At 39.7% G+C, this 17,427-nt stretch overlaps 1 protein-coding gene across 1 annotated transcript; it reads left to right on the top strand.

The window, feature by feature from the left end:
- Window positions 1-7,224: 7,224 nt before the first annotated feature.
- Window positions 7,225-16,774, top strand: taf8 (TAF8 RNA polymerase II, TATA box binding protein (TBP)-associated factor). Its single transcript, XM_088991975.1, has 8 exons — window positions 7,225-7,393; window positions 8,598-8,757; window positions 8,862-8,960; window positions 9,846-9,908; window positions 9,983-10,107; window positions 13,010-13,157; window positions 14,468-14,610; window positions 16,414-16,774. The coding sequence occupies exons 1-8, from the start codon at window positions 7,346-7,348 to the stop codon at window positions 16,552-16,554; spliced, it is 927 nt and encodes a 308-aa protein (XP_088848101.1). The 5' UTR covers window positions 7,225-7,345; the 3' UTR covers window positions 16,555-16,774.
- The last annotated feature ends 653 nt before the right edge of the window (window positions 16,775-17,427 follow it).

The raw sequence follows: 17,427 nt of genomic DNA, 5'->3' as shown, positions 1-17,427 counted from the left end.
GCAAACAATGACAATATTGGCTCCAGTTACATAGGCTTCATAACAAAAGTTAAGTGAAAAAAAAAAACCTACGCAACGTTTTTTCATACTTGGGTGCCGATAAAGCGCTGGCCAAACGCAAATGTGTTTTCAAGGTCTAATTAGTCCAATCTGGAAATATATTAAAGCAGAAAACGCAAGCACAAATGTTGTATCCATCTACTGTTCAGAGGTTGTATGTGGGGCTGTTTTTGGCAACATGCTTTCGGTCTCAGTTATTTGTATTTGTATGTTTTTTTTTCTTGAAACAGTAATATGTACATATTTCATTGTTCTATGTGTTCTTCAAATAGAACCCCTTGAAATTGTTTTGTTTTTGGCCAAATGGAATTTTTGAGTGATTTTGACAGGTGTAACCTTTCATTGATCATTCTTGATTCAGTAACAGCTACTTTATTTTGATAATGGATTGCGGAGAGACCTTGTTTAAGTGTCTGTCCTCTGAATTTTGTCCTTCCAACAATAAATGTTATTTTCTAAATACGACATTTGCAGTTATATACATGTATCTATTAGCTATCTAGCTAGCTAGCTCGCTATCTACTAGCTATTTATTTGAGTTATTCTGGGTTGAGTCAACGCTGGCGTGCATGGTTGCCGCTGATCACCCACTGAAAAACGTATCCTGTGACTATAAAGTGACCTTGGGAGTTTTGAAAGGCGCTTATAAATGAAATGTATTATTATTATTACTGTTATTATTATTAACTTTGGGAAACAATGCTTATCATTTTGCTTGATATTATGAGATAATCTCTGTCTCTCTCTATCTTTCTCTATCTGTCTCTCTCTCACTCACTCGCTCACTCTCTTTTTCTATCTCTGTCTTTCTCTCTGTCATCATACACACAATTATATTGCATTTTTGGATGTCATTTTACAAAATGGCGACTTGATAGCTGTGCTATTATTGAGTGCTGAATTAGGGCACTAGAGGCTGCAGTGAAGGCCCAGATCCGCAATGCCGCCACTCAAATGTCAGCTGTCAACAAAAGCACTAGTATCGCATTCATTGGTGTTTTCAGCATCCATTTCTACTCCCAAGCAGATTGGTAAGTGTCGAGCAGATGTGGACGACATGGACTCCAGTCACTGTTGTGATGACACATCAGATGAGATGTGGAAGGCGACCTCTTAGGGTCGAGTGGTGAGAAATGACATCAAGCGTCTCTGTGACAAAGATCAGACATGTTTCGCAAGTCAGTCTGATGACACTCACGATAGCGTGAACCAGGTCGAAGGTTATGGCCGTGAGACGCTTCCCGCTCGCAGAGTGGAGCCGTTGCAGATTGCTTGGTTCGATTAGTTTGTTGGAGATGATCAATAATGGGTAGAAAATGCGGCAATATTTCTCAGTTAATGCAATGCCATGATTCGGAAAGCTACAGTTTCTGTATTTACTCCATACATGGATCAGTCATACATGTAGAAACTTATATATATATATATGTTTTATGCATTTGGCATGCCTCATGACACACAATTACAACGGTCAATAAATGTTTTTTTTAAAATAGGACAAGCCAAAAAATGCTTTGGATATTATCTAGCACAACGGGTTACAATAATAATAATAATAATAATAACAATAATAATAATACATGTATTATCATTCTCATTATTATAGAATAATATTCTCATAATAATAAATATTCTCTTTATTATATATTCCATATTTATTATTATTATTATTTCATATTTATTATTATTTTTATGATTTATTATTATAGCGTATAGTTTTGCTTGTTTGATTGTTGCTGTGCTGATGACCATTTTGTGTTTGGGAGACTTTTACTGAGCGAGTTGCTTGTTCTGTAGCCACAAAGGGATATAAGTCTTCTTGTGCCGGTCCCAAGCCCGGATAAATACGGAGGGTTGTGTCAGGAAGGGCATCCTTCGTAAAAGCTTGGCCAAAACAAACATGCGTATCATACCTCTAAAGATGGAGGTTACTGATTGGCTGTGGCGACCCCTTGAAGGGAAAAACCGAAAGGAAAAGAAGATTCTCATTATTATAGAATAATATTCCCATAATTATAATAAATATTATTCTCTTTATTAAATATTATCTATATATATATATATAATATATTCATGTTTATTATTATTATACTATATAATTTCATATCTATAATTTTTTATGAGTATTGTTATTGTATAATATTTATTTTTAGACTCATTTTTATTTTAAAGGCTATTGTTATTATAATAATAATAACTTATTATTATTGCTATTATTATCATCATTATTAATAATAATAACATTTTATTTATAAGTGCCTTTCAAATCTCTCAAGGACACTTTATTATTATTTATTATTATTATTATTATTATTATTTAGCATTAATAGAATATCTAAGAGGAATATATGTTCTAATATTTAGTAGTTTCAGAAACGGGTGGATTTTTTCTGAAACGATGGTTATAAATTTATGGTTAAATCCATATATGGTCAACAACAAATGAAAATGTCACCAAAATTAGGGAAAAAAAGGAAAGAATTGAATCCGTGTCAAAATACTGTAAATTTAGTGACACCGAAATCTATCTCTGATTAAAATTTCACTACTGTTATCTTTTTATCCCTCAGAACACTTTGCCCTTTCACCTGAAATCTCCAACAAGAGCAGCTCATGAATATGAATTCGGGAGCCCCTGTGGGAGTCGGCCACTTCTCCCCTCGCATAAAAGACCACAATCTGTCATGGAGCGTGCCTGATTGGCCTCAACTGGCAACAACACAACTCCAGGAAGGGCATTTCGCTGTAAGTACCTGCTTGCATTTACGTGTCATGAATAATGGATGGTTGGAACAAACCGACTTTGTTGCTTTGGCTAACAAAAGACCACGCGTGCACTTCTGGATCAGGCCGATTCTGACTATTTTGACACATACTGGAATCGGTCTCTTCCACCTTACCCCTAAAAAAAAAATCTGATTACTGTACTATAAAACTTGTCCAAATGTTTTTTCCCACAAATCAATACTATTAATCAAACTGCAATAGTTTGTTATTTTGTCAAATTGTTGAAAATCGCATGTTCTTTCTGGCGATGATGATCAGCCTTCATGGTTTTTTTCTTTCATAACTACAGTGAGACCTCAATTTACGAACTTCCAGAAGGAGTGTGTAAGGCGAAAAGTGTGTATCTAAAAAAAAATCCCATTGGAAACCATTAAAATGGGAATAATCCGTTCCCGGGTTTCCATAAAATATACTTTTCAACTAAATAAGCCTTAAAATTACACACAACATACCTTATTCTATGTATAATAAATGTGCTATTGTATTGTAATGAAAGAAATACACTGCATTGTATCATAAAGTCACTTTATTTACATTTGTTATGGTCATTTATGGCTTGATGGAATGACGTTGGAGGTCGAAGGTCAAAGGGAATTGCTGTTTGGAAAGAGAGGCGCATTACATGACGAATGTAATTAAAGAAATAAACTGTGCTGTCAAATAAAGTTTTATTTCCCTTTTTGATGGTCGTTGATGGCTTATGGAAGGAGAGTCACCTTTCATAAGGACTGTTGGTAACTTAACCTCTGGTGCTGTTCGGTCGTGTGCTTCCGCCGAAGATCACTCCGCCAGCCGTGGTGGGTGTGTATTATGAAAATAGTGCTTATTATACGGTTTAATTTTCATAAATTTGACGTTTGTAAGACAAAAGGTTTGTAAGTTGAGGTGTTTGTAAGTTGAGGTCTCACTGTACTGATGTGAATGGGATTTTTCTCTTTTGCGAGTCTACCCTATTTTCCGGTGTATAAATGTCAGAGATATGATAGTCAGACACTGGACGAAGACTCAGAAAGATTGACCCTACTGCCGGCAGGAGACGCAGCCATTCATGACAGACGTCTGAATTCTGCAGCCTTATGCCAAGCTATTTATTGAGAGTTCATGCGAATTAAAGTGATACATTAGTAAAACATAGTTTTCTTGATTAGAATACCACACCTCTTGAGTTCTAAGCACGAACAGCTGTAGGCAATAAAACATTGTGTTTTCCACGAACTGATAAATATGTAACCTGGCTAATGACCTCTTCCTGTGAAGGAGTTTGAAGTCCTAAATTCTGTGATAAGGAGTTTCCCAAGTCCTAAATTCCAGACCAGATCTCCTAGATCACAGATGTCAAAGTCAAGGCCCGCGGGCCAAATCCGACCCGCCACATCATTTTTTTCGGCCCGCGAAAGCAAATCAAGCTTGTTAAATTCCATGATGATTGCTAAAATCTGAGCCAAAATTTCATATTTTTGGATGTCAACCACAATAAAAGTCATTATTCTTGACTTCCGATTTGAAAACGAGTTATTCATTAATTTGCTGTGTGCTCTATATGTAATATTTGAAGGGATTTAAACATTCTAATGGGTTCCCCAAATTCATAACGGCCCTTGAGAGCAAACCATAACTACAATGTGGCCCGCGGCAAAAAATGACTTTGACACCCCTGTCCTAGATGAACCTGACAGTTTAACTTGCTGTCACATGTGTTGACTAAGCATATAACAACATGAAACTTTTAAATATGATAACTTCTTATTCTGACTAATCTCTGTCAATAAGGTGCACCCAAAAGCCTTGATTTTCTTCAAAAGATGACTCTGCGCCTTATACAGTGGTACTCCTGATATATGAAGTACTGTAATATGGAGTCTCGCAATTACTGTCAGCAACCACCGATTTCATTAGCTGCTTTACTGTAGCGTCTTAAAATATGGTGTGCCTTTTATTTTGAAAATGTTGATATATTATATTTGGAAAACGTTTTTCATTCATTGAAGATGCGTCTTATGGTCCGGTGCGCCTTCATGGACAAAGTTTGAAAATACACCATTCATTGAGGTTGCGCCTTATACTCCGGTGCGCCTTATAGACCGGAAAATACGGTAATAAGAGTTTTCTCATCATATCTCAAATGCAGTTCTTGGTGGAGATGATCCCATTTGCAAAAGAGATGCGCCACCGCAGTGCCGGACGGGGTTTGCTGAAGATCTACATGCTGGGTTCGGCTCTGGTGGCTCTGGGAGTGCTGGGAGGACTACTGGAAATGGCCTTCTCGGACCAACAGGGCACTGGAGAAGACAGTATGGCGGAAATACTCACAAAAACCAAGAAACAGGTGGGCCCCAGGTCCCACACTGCACTGCTTTGCAGTCCAAACCTCTGGCAATGGTCACTCTGAGAGTCTCGGCCAACTGACTGAATGTCTCCTGGGAACCGGACCCTGATCCTGCTCATGGCCCTCAGCCTGCTTGATCCCCAAATAGTCGTTTGTGTGTGTTTTGTCACAAATTGTCCTGTATGGCAGTAGTACTTAAATGTATTTTTTTCTTTTAGAGAATAACTGTTGTACTTGTAGTGTTTTTTTTTTCAAGCATGCGTACATTACTTGGGTCATGATTGGTCCCTCCAAAAAGGAGACTTCAAAGCAGACAAAGTAAGATTAGCATGGCTCCACCTGAAGCGATACTACTGACAACAAGTTTGACATTCTCTAAGTGCACATGCACTGCTATTTAATGTTTCTGTACTTTTTGCACATGGTTGTCCTTTCAGCTCAATACAGAACGACGCCTCTGGACAAGTTGTGTCCATAATTTGTAAAATCACTTCAAATGACTTCGACTGAGAGTATTTTACAAAGATTCCACCTCATATAGCTATATTTTACGTTTTAAGACTCGCGCTGAATATTCAGCAAGTCTTGTTTTTGAGTTGGTGACCATTCCTGACGTGACGTCACGTCAGGAACGCCCCTGACCGAGAAAGCGACCCACAATGAATTATGGGTACTTTGTTTGGTCTGAAAACTTCGTGTTGATCCGTGTTGATGGTGAAATTAGAAGGAAAACACATAAATAATGCGATGGTGAATCGTTGTGTGTTGCACTAAGAGTACTATTTGATACTACTTAACACAAATTCCTAGCAGACAAATCAGCTCATTCCCAACGGAGCTTGTGCGCCATCTTGTGCATGTTTTGGGATGCTACATTGGAGTCCTGACGGCTCGAATTGATCCAAAACGACTTATTTAATCGATTGCAAACATTTATGCTTTCCTATTCAGAACTATTTGAATCATATTCATAAGTGGATGAGTCACAAGAAAGCATATTCACCGAATCTGAAGCCATTATTTTGTTTCTAGAGCAAGGCAAGACGCCAGGACTGGCGTGACGTCACGAACAAGGGGGCGGGACCTTCTAAAACTCCATCTCCGAGGTCATTTTGAAGTAGTTTTGGGACACTTTAACTCATATTTATTGGTGTTTTACATCTGACTAAAAATATCAGCCTGCGTGTTTTGGGTATTTTAGATGCTCTTTAACGTTTTTCTCATGTCAGGAAACAAAAAAATGGTGTCGGTTGTCCTTTAATGGAAACCTTGAACAGGTGTTTTGATCCTTGAATCAAGCAATAAATGTCCTGAAACATTTAGCGGTGGTGTTTCTGTCACGGTTTGCAAGGTGGTGATGGCAGTTGTGGATGGCAAAAAGCAGGCAGGAGGGAGCAGCAGGTTGTATTTGAAAAATTGTATTAAAATAAAGTCAACAGGAACAAAATCTAAAACGGTAAAATCATTTGAACAATAATACAAAGTATCAAAATAAAAGCCAAGAGTAAAAGTCGGCCAAGATAAAACACACTTGCACAGCATACAATTGCATACAATGACCCGACACCGAATGGTCATGCCCGGAGTCCTTTTGACTGCCACTGATTGGAACAACCAGCACCTGTGCAGGTGCAGGCGGGGCCGAAAGCACCACCCGTTGGTCGCCAACCAGATCATGACAGTTTCATCATGAGACCAAGAGGACATCTAACAATGGATCGTCAGTGTTGTACTGTTTGACGTTCGACACAGCATGATTCCGAGTTAGTTTTACTCCCTGGTGCTTTCTACTATCTTTGTGACTGCTTTATTTTACAGTTTACAATATTAAGCGCTTTGTTACAGATTCAGCGGTTGCTAAAGCGCTATATAAATCAATATGTATTGATGTATACAGTTATGACAATTATTTATATTTTTCAGGTGGTATAACATGACGTCAGGCAGGCAGAGTGGATGCAATTCTAGTTTTGAACATGGTAGCGGCAGTGATCTCGATCGCTTGAATAATTCAACTTCCGCCTCAACCATCGGATGTGACGTCACTTATGCGCTGCCGCAGTGTTTACAAACGCGGCGTCCAGAGACGCAACTTCGCGTCGTAAAAATCTGCCAGTTGGCCCTCCGTGTGAATGAGAGTTTTCAAACGAGCGGGGCTTGTTGGAACGCTCGATGGCGGATCCTGCTGTGGCATCGGGAGCTTCGCTGGCTGCTGGCGGGGTAAGAAAGACTCCAATGCGCCCGACGGACGTGTGAGCGAGCGAGCTTGCAGGCTAAGCTAACCTTCGACGTACATGCAAGATATTTGGCTTCATGAAGCACTCGCTCTTAATTGCCATCAACTATCAAGTTGTGCTCAGTTAAACTACAAATTTGACGTGACTTTTGATGAGTTCTAAATATTTAAAATGGAAAATTGTTTTCCTCTGTGTAGGCTGTTGTCGTCACAAACTAAAATCAAATTAGCGCGCCATGTACTGGAATTAGCCACAGCGTTCGAATAATACATTTTTGTACTCCTTAACCATCCTTAAAGTAGACTCCTAACTGCTTATTTTCATGTAGCAATGTACATGTAGCTCCCTTTGTTCATATAGTCTTGCGTTGTATGGGGTTTACATAAATGCAGTTAAAAACAATATTGGTGTCACGTATCCTTATAGGTGCCATGACACGTCGTCGCTTTGAATTAAAAATAATCTTATGTGGGAGAACTGTCACACTTAGTTTGATACAAGATTGAAGTGATGAGAAGAACCAAAGACAGCCCCTAGTGTTCGGCGGCTATAGTTTATGATATATTTACAGTTTGAACATATTCATTTTTGAAATGAAGACGTCGGTTACTTGCATTTATTTGTGTTAATCACTGCTCACCTGCAATCCGAAACATTTGATTTGAAACTGGCAGACAGCGCCAGTGATACATTGTCACATCATTGCTTACATCTCATTCCTTTGGACTCTCTTTTTGAAAAGTAAGGGACAGGTTCATTTATTTAATTAACGATAAATGTCTCCAAAAAACGTGGACATCAATGTTTACTTGAAAAACATGGTCACACAGCTGATATAGCTAATATTGCACCACATCAGGCAGGTTGTATCATTTTCATGATAACGAAGCAATTTTACGAAAGTAGGAATGCAGAGTTGCAGTGTTGATACTCAGACTGACATTTTCCTATATACACTTTGTAGTATTGTTATTTTTCGTACGACTTAGCTGCTGATATGATATTAACAGTGCAATGCTATTATTAAGATTGCTTGATTAAGAATGCTATTATTAAGATTGTTTGAATATAGAAATATTTTGTAATTCGATGCACAGTCATTTAAATTACTAGGTGTTTCAGAATAACACGAACCCAATATAGTCTCGATTAATGTAACAGTGAATGTATTTGCTGTACCTTCCCAGCGTGCAGTTGGCAATAAAGCTGCTAGCAGCCCAGTGGAGAACTACCATTTGGCTCGACGGCGCACCCTGCAGGTGGTGGTGAGCGCCCTCCTGACAGAATGTGGTTTCGACTGTGCCGAAAAAGCAGCCGTGGAAACGCTCACCGAGATGATGCAGAGTTGTAGGTCCCCATGGAAACACCCAAAACTCCATTTGACCAGATTTTTTGTTTGTTTGCCAGATAAATAACACACACACATACATATATTTTTTTTATTCCCGCAGATATAACAGAAATTGGTCGCTGTGCTAAGTCATATTGTGAACATACAGCCAGAAGCGTCCCAACTCTTTCAGACACGGTGGTGACACTTATTGAAATGGGTGAGTCGCATGATGCGTATTACTAATTCACATGCGGAAAGGTACGGCAGTGATACCTCAACTTAACTGTTTCCCAGAAAGTGTAAGGCGAAAAGTTTGTCTGCCAAGCATTTATTTCCCATAAGAAACCATGCAAGATGAGAATAATCTGTTCCCAGCCAGGTCCCCATAAAACATAATTTTCTACAAAATAAGCCTGAAAACTACACAAAATATACCTTATTTATTTATAATAAATGTGCTATTGTATTCTAATTAAAGAAATAAACTGTACTGTATAATAAAGTCGTTTTATTCACCTTTGTGATGGTTGTTGATGTAGTTGCCACTTGGTGATATCCGAGTGAAGTTGCCGTGCTTTCTCGGCGATAATATCCTTACTGCAAATGTCCCCATTTTGGGACGATTAAAGGCCTGACAACACAGAAACACCCTTAGCCACACGTAGCAATGGCCGACTTCGCATACTGATACTGGGACGCTAAGTCAAACAAACGCACACCGTGTTCGTGTTTTTCGATGAACCGTAATTTTCTTTTGTGTCCTATTCGGCTTAACATTAGCTTGTGGTGGGGTCTTTTCCAGTCCCAAAGTAGCAAAAGTAGTCCACTTGATAACAAACCACATCTGCAGTCAAAGAAATGGGGTGTGGAAAAGTAGTCCGCCAGCCACCGTGGCGCTGTGTGGTTTAGTTTGTCCGCCGAAAACTAGTTCGTATGCCAAGATTATATTCTCGCTAATTTAATGTTCGTAAAGTGAGAAGTTCGTAAACTAAAGCGTTCGTTCGTTAGCTGAGGTATCCCTGTACTTGAATTCGAGGGCGTTTGTTTACCTTCAGGATTCATATCCCTGTACTTAAATTCTATGGCGTTTGTTTACCTTCAGGATTCAATGTTGAGACACTTCCGGTTTATGCCAAGCGTTCCCAGAGGATGGTCATCACCGCACGTGAGAAACTTTATTGTCATCTGTCGATTTGAAACAACTTAAGTGAAATTGTCCCCACACGTGTTTACTTTCAGCTCCAGTCACCAACCATCCGATGACTCCCAAAGCGCTGTCGGCCGGGCAAAAGAGGACGCACCCGGCTCACATCCCTAGCCACTATCCAGAATTCCCCGACCCACACACCTACATCAAAACTCCCGTGAGTCAAAAGTCGGATTCTCAGTCACTATGAAAAAGCACATTTCCATTTTTTTTGTCACTGTTTTCTTGCAATTGTGCCACTAAGCTAAGCATGACAAGCGGTTATAGATTAAAGGACAACCAACGCCTCCGGACAAGTTGTGTCCATAATTTGTAAAATGGCTTCAAATGACTTCTACTGAGCGTATTTTAAAAAGATTCCACCGCATTTAGCTATATTTTACATTTTAAGACTCTCGCTGAATATTCCGGAAGTCTTGTTTTTGAGTTGGTGACGAGTCCTCACGTCACGGAAGGAACGCCCCTGACCGGGAAAGGACACATTGTAGTAGTGCTTTCATCACCTCAATGCATTTTGCGGTACTTTGTTTGGTCTGAAAATTTCGTGTTGATCCGTGTTGATGGCGAAATTAGAAGGAAAACACATAAATAACGCGATGGTGAATCGTTGTGTGTTGCACCAAGACTTCTATTTGGTATTCGCTGACAAAACTTCCCAGGAGACAATTTCCACAGAGCTTTGTCGCCATCTTCTGCCTTTTTTTGGGTACTAAAGAGCTTGTCACTACATTTCTCTCCAGATGCATCAAAATGACCGGAATACATTCTTTAATCGATTATAAACATGTATGCTTTCCTCTTCAGACATATTTGAATCATATTCATAACTGGATGAGTCACAAGAAAGCATCTTTTCCGAATCTTAAGCCATTGTTTTGGACAAGACGTCTTGGCGTGACACCACGAACAAGGGGGCGGGACCTTCTGAAACTGGCCACTTACCGGTTTCAAATTGAAGTAGTTTTTAGACACTAAGTCATTTGTATTGGTGTTTTGCATTTGACTAAAAATATTATACTGCGTGTTTTGGGTATTTTAGATGCTATAAAACGTTTTTCTGATGTCTTTTAGGAAACAAAAAAGTGATGTCGGTTGTCCTTTAACTTCAGGGATTCATCTAGGCGCCCTTGCGGCCCTTTACGCATTTTGACAGCTACTGGTGCAAGTTTGTAACTCCACTGCACCGGCGCAAGTCTATTACGATTAGCGCATATCGCTACGTGATCTGCTCCACATATGACATATTTCTCTTAAAATAGCTAAAGAAACATATTTAGCTAAGCAAAAATGAATACTGTTCATTTTCCTTCGGCGGTTTTAATTTTCGTCATCTGCCATCTTGCCTTACTGATATCGAGACATAATCAATTTGCATTGCAAGTGGTACTGGAATATTCATTTACCCATGGTGCATTGCATTATTTACATCGAACGTGGTGGATGGTTGCAATATGGAGAAGTCGTTGCAGCAAACTGAAGTGAATGATTCGAATTTCGTGGATAATGGGAATGATTTCAGAGGTGTTGAGGCATATTGGAAATCTTCTAAGTAGACACTAATGAGATACAGTAAAGTCTCGTTATATCGATATCGGATATATCGATAGTCCCGGTTATATCGATACTATTTCTATGCACGCACGGAGAAAATTACATGCAAACAGGGTCGGATATATCGATAGTCCCGGTTATATCGATATTTTTTCGGACTCCCTTGAATATCGATATAACGAGACTTTACTGTATATTGTGCTAAGTCTGTTCTCTTTGTCTTCTCTGTAATACCGTAGAATATCAAAATAGCACATAAATATCTTTTATAAAAGAATACATTATTTGACTTGAATTAAAATTGTTTGTTGATATACAGTAAAGTCTCGTTATATCGATATTCTCGGGAGTCGGAAAAAAATATCAATATAACCAGACTATCGATATATCCGATCCTGCGGCATGTAAATTTTCTCCTTGCGTTCATAGAAATAGTATCGTAATAAGCAGTACTATCGATATAACGACACTTTACTGTATTAGAAAACTAGATTGTAATCAAATAATGGTTTTTCATTTGCAATTTAGAAATATCATCCTCCAATGAATGCATTTTGTTTTATTTCAAACAATTTTGTGTACTTCGTCGTCAATATAGTTCAATCGGGCCCATCAATTTTAGAATTTGGCCCCCTTTTTAAATTTTCCAGATGCATCACTGTAACTTCTTGTGTAATAGTATAATAACTGTTATACTATTACATTTTATTTCGGTCAAAAAGTGATGAAGTGGGAAACAATGGAGGATGATTGTAATTGGTGTTCTTTTGAAAAAAATACAGTGAGACCTCAACTTACAAACACCTTATCTTACAAACTTTTCATCTTACAAACTTCAAATTTCTGAAAATTAAACCTTATAATAAGCACTATTTTCATAATACACACCCACCACGGCTGGCGGAGTGATCTTCGGCGGAAGCACACGACCGAACGGCACCATATAAGCCATCAACGACCATCAAAAAGGTAAATAAAACTTTATTTTACAGCACAGTTTAATTACAGTCCTCATGTAATGTGCCTCGCTTTCCAAACAGCAATTCCGTTTGACCTTCGACCTACAACGACATTCCATCAAGTCATCAATGACCATCACAAATGCAAATAAAGTGACTTTATGATACAATGCAGTGTATTTCTTTCATTACAATACAATAGCACATTTATTATACATAGAATAAGGTATTTTGTGTGTAGTTTTAAGGCTTATTTAGTTGAAAAGTATATTTTATGGAAACCCGGGAACGGATTATTCCCATTTTAATGGTTTCCTATGGGAAATGTTTTTTTGAGATACACACTTTTCGCCTTACACACTCTGTCTGGGAACCAATTAAGTTTGTAAGTTGAGGTCTCACTGTAGCTGTTTTATTTGAAGGTCATATGACCCAGGCCTATCGTCAAGTCCAACAATTTGCAGTCATGCATGCGGTGGCTCTTATGACCTTCTTGACCTTGAGCCGTCCTCCGTTGACACGGGTGACCCCGCATTGTCTTCCGTGCAGACGTTTCGGGAACCTGTTTCGGACTACCAGGTGGTTCGTGAGAAAGCGGCAACTCAGAAGCGGGACGTGGAGCGAGCGCTCACGCGCTTCATGGCCAAGACCAGCAAAACCCAGAGTCTGTTCAAAGACGACATTACCTCCTTTCCCCGTAAGTCGCTGCATCGCGCCGGCTTAACTGCAGCTGATTTTTCGTTCTTCATTTGGAATTTTACTCATTCGCTGCCAGTCCCGAATGTATTGAGGAATTGAAAATATGACATAGAGCGTCATTCCCACATTTGTTCAGGTTTGGTTTTTCTTGCGGGAGGTGCCGATAAAGTGCTGCTCAGACCTCTGACAATGTTTTTTCCCTTCCATGAGGGCAGAATTTCCCCTTTTAATGCTTTGTTACAGCTTAAGCTGTTGTTAAAGCACTATATAAATCAATATGTATTGCACTTTATTTTGTGCGCCCGCCCTCATTTCAAGCTCATATAACTCCAGACCCATATAATTTAGGAATTAACACTTTTTTGATGAAAGAAGTCAGTTTCTTACGCTGCATTGAATGTTTATGTAGTCCTGAAACTCAATACAGTGATACCTCGGTTTACGAACCCCTTGGCTTATGGATTTTTCGGTTTACGAATGTTAAATTTACTAACATGTTGCTTTGGCATACAAACTATTTTTCGGAATACACACGGAGCTGCCACAATGAATTATGTGTCGTTCGCGAACGAGCCTGTTTTCCTAACAAGAAAATGGCAGCCGACTGTTTTGTTTGTTCGTTGTGGAGCCTGATTGATGGGAATTTTAACCTTGCAGTCTACACTCTGCCTTTGAACGACTAAGTTGAAACGAGTCCAAAGTTCACGGTTTTCTATCAATTTTGTCACTGTCTCTCCGTCGTCTGCCTGTCTCTTTAATGTTTAAACCACCTCCCCTCACTGCTGCGTTCTTGACCAATCACGTGGCTTTAACCGACGACTGGAGGCGGAGAATAAAGGACCGAAACAAGCCGGGCTGCCATTTTCTTTTAGGAGAAGGGGCTCGTTCGCGAACTCAGACTCATTGTGGCAGCTCCGTGTGTACCCCGAAAGATAGTTCATAAGCCAAGGGGTTCGCAAACTGAGGTATCACTCTATTGCAACTAATTTCAGGAGCTACCGACTCCATTTCCCCTTGTATATTTGTAAAACTTTATATATTTCTATATTCTATTTAGAAAATGTTTTTAATTTATTGAAGCTGTGCCTTATATATGGAAAACTTTTGAAAATACACCATTCATTGGGGGGTGCGCCTTATACTCGGGTGCACCTTATACACCGGAGAATACGGTAATTGATGGCATAAAGAGCAACATATGGGTGGCGCTGGTGGAATGAACACATACAGCGCTTGAGACGTTGCCATAAAGAGACCCTGTAATACGTTTCCCAAGTTTGATGGTGTCATATTTTGCGTGTCGTCCAGTGATCGCGGCACAGCCTAGCGCCATCCCCTACCTCGGCGCCCTCCTGCCGTCCGAGCTGGAGCTACAGACGCTGGAGGAAACGGACTCGTCGGAGCAGGACGACCAGACGGACGGCGAGAACGCCGTCGGGAACATCATGAGCGTAAGAAGCTTCCAGGAATGGAGAAATTGTTCAAATCACGATAGCGTTTTTTTTTTTTTTTTTTTGCTACTAACCAAAATTGTCCTATGTGTAAGGATTACTGTTAATCGCTTTGGGGCTTGATGCAAATGAAAGTGGCTCAAGTTGTTCTACAGTCGGTGAAAGGGCAAAGTCCGTACAATTAAACCTTTGAATTTTTTTATGATCCACGCGCTTATACTCGCATGTTCTTGAGGCCTATTCCCAATCGTGAAACTCGCATGCTTGTGAAAGGCGCATATGAGCGCCCTAATTGGTCACAGGCGAGCTGAAACCGCAGCAGCTGAATGCCTTGCTGTGTTCCTCTCGAATCAATGAGCGACTCTCGCATTTTGCAATCATCCGCACACGGTCAAGAATTCCACAACATGACAATTTCGAATGACGTCCCGATCAAGAGCGGGACATTCAAAATTAACTCATTCACTGCCAGACGATGTGTAAAAATGTGTCCACTCCAGTGCCAGGGTTATTGTCATTTTCACTCAAATTCCAAGACCCACAGAATATTGAGTTTTAGGTCTACATAAACATTCAAGGCAGCGTAAAAAAACTTTAGATTCTCTTCTTTCATCTGAAGAAAAGTGGTAATTCCTAAGTTATAATAATAATAATAATAAATAATAATACATTTAATTTCTAACTAAGCACCTTTCAAAACTGTCAAGGACACTTTACACTCACAGGATTTTTTTTGTGCAAGTGAGCAGCAGCAGCCATTCGCACCGGCGTTCACTCAACCCGGAATAACTCAAATAGATAGAAAGCTAGCAAGCTAATAGGTATCTAATAAATAGTTAGCCAGCTAGATAGCTAATAGATAGATAGACCGCTAGCTAATAGATAGCTAACCAGCTAATAGATAGCTAGCTATATATAAATAGCGAATATAGATACAGCTTACAGTCAGCTAGACAGCTAATAGCTAGCTACCTAGCCAAGTACACAAACTGAGTTGTTCAAGAGAAAAGCAACCCAAAAATTGTCTTGAAAATACTACATTCCGTGCAGGTTTGTGAAATATGAGTTGGCCCGTTTTTAGTTTTCCAGGAGGGGGCCATTTTATTATTATTATTATTAATATTAATAATAATACATTTAATTTCTAAGCGCCTTTCAAAACTCTCAAGGACACTTTACAGTCACTGAATTTTTTTTGTACAAGTGAGCAGCGGCAGCCATTCGCGCCGGCGTTCACTCTAACCGGTAGTAACACAGCAGCAAAGTTAAGAAAGGAAGAGGATAGGACAGAAAGGAAAGAAGGAAAACAAACAAAAAAAACAAACTAAATAACTATATAGGTCTGGAGTTATATGAGCTTGAAATGAGGGCGGCTGTCCATAATACATTGCAATACATACACATTGTTTTATATAGCACTTTAACAACAGGTGAAGCTAGAACAAAGCGCTAACATGGAAAAATGGAAATGCTGCCCTCCCACGTGGAAGTGAAAAACCATTGGTAGAGGTCTGGCCAGCGCTTTATCGGCACCCGCCAAGAAAAAAACAAAAACCCAAACAAATTCGGGAATGGCGCTCCACGTCATATTTTCAATTCCCGAATACATTTGGGAATGGCAGTGAATGAGTTAACAGGGAACTCAACACCCACAAACCGAATGATATTTTGTGTGCGGAATATGAATTAAACGTGAAAAATCCACCGGCGGTTGTCAATCTCAGGCGGTGGCCATTTTGTGTTTAGAAATAGAATCTCGTGCACAGAAACTTGAAGTGTCCCCAAAATTGTGCTGTCGGGCAGGATGATGCGACGCTGGACAAAGAGAACGCCATGCTTCCTCCAGGTAGCATCATTGCGTCCACCAAAAGCAATGAGGACAATGTGATCGACAACCCGTACCTGAGACCTGTCAAGAAGCCCAAAGTGAGGAGGAAGAAATGAGCTCATCTTTGGACTTTTTTTTTTCCTCCCTGTTGCCATAGAAACCTGGATTCTTTTTTTTTTACTCTAACAGAACTTTTATGTTAATTTTTTTTTCTCTGCAGTTCTCCGAGCACTTGGTTAAAAGCATCATTTTGTCATTTGATGTTACACAGCAGGTATTATGTGAATAAAGAAACATCTGTTCTTTTTCATTTCTTAAATTTGAAGTTGATGGAAACACTGGTGCCATCTGTTTTTTTATACAGTGATACCTCGGTTTACGAACCCCTTGGCTTACGAACTTTTCGGTTTACCAACGTTAAATTCATGAAAATATTACCTTGGCATACAAACTATTTTTTGGGATACACACGGAGCTGCCGAGTGATGTGTCGTTCGCGAACGAGCCCGTTCTCCTAAAAGAAAATGGCAGCCGGCTCGTTTTGGTCCTCTATTCCCCGCCCCCAGTCGTTGGTTCAAGCCATGTGATTGGTTAAGAACGCAGCAGTGATGGGGGGGGGTTACAAACAGAGAAAGAGTGAAGCCATTCTCCAAAAAAGAAAATGGCTGCCGACATTTTTTGTTCCTCTATTCCCCGCCCCGAGTCCTCAAAAGCCACGTGATTGGTCAAGAACGCAGCAGTGAGGGGGGGGGGGGGGGGCGTTTAAACATTAAAGAGACAGGCAGACGATAGAGAGAGAGTGACAAAATGGATAGAAAACAGTGACATTTGGACTCATTTCAACTTTGATAGTTCAAAGCCAGAGTGTAGACTGAAAGGTTAAAATTCCCATCAATCAGGCTCCACAAATAACCCGCACTAGCCATCAAGACAAGCAAGGGAACCAGCTATTAATAATGTTTCTAGTGTATCTGCGTGCGACTGTTGCA

Source organism: Hippocampus bargibanti, linkage group LG01 (genome assembly GCF_051943395.1).
Source record: "Hippocampus bargibanti isolate YZ-2025 linkage group LG01, ASM5194339v1, whole genome shotgun sequence".
NCBI lineage: Eukaryota > Metazoa > Chordata > Actinopteri > Syngnathiformes > Syngnathidae > Hippocampus > Hippocampus bargibanti.
This window is presented reverse-complemented; position numbering and strand designations above follow the sequence as displayed.

Coding starts and splice junctions, on each gene's coding strand:
- taf8 (XM_088991975.1), top strand. CDS start 7,346: ATGGCGGATCCTGCTGTGGCATCGGGAGCTTCGCTGGCTGCTGGCGGG. Junction 7,394..8,597: donor CTTCGCTGGCTGCTGGCGGG/GTAAGAAAGACT, acceptor GTACCTTCCCAG/CGTGCAGTTGGCAATAAAGC. Junction 10,108..13,009: donor ACACCTACATCAAAACTCCC/GTGAGTCAAAAG, acceptor TCTTCCGTGCAG/ACGTTTCGGGAACCTGTTTC.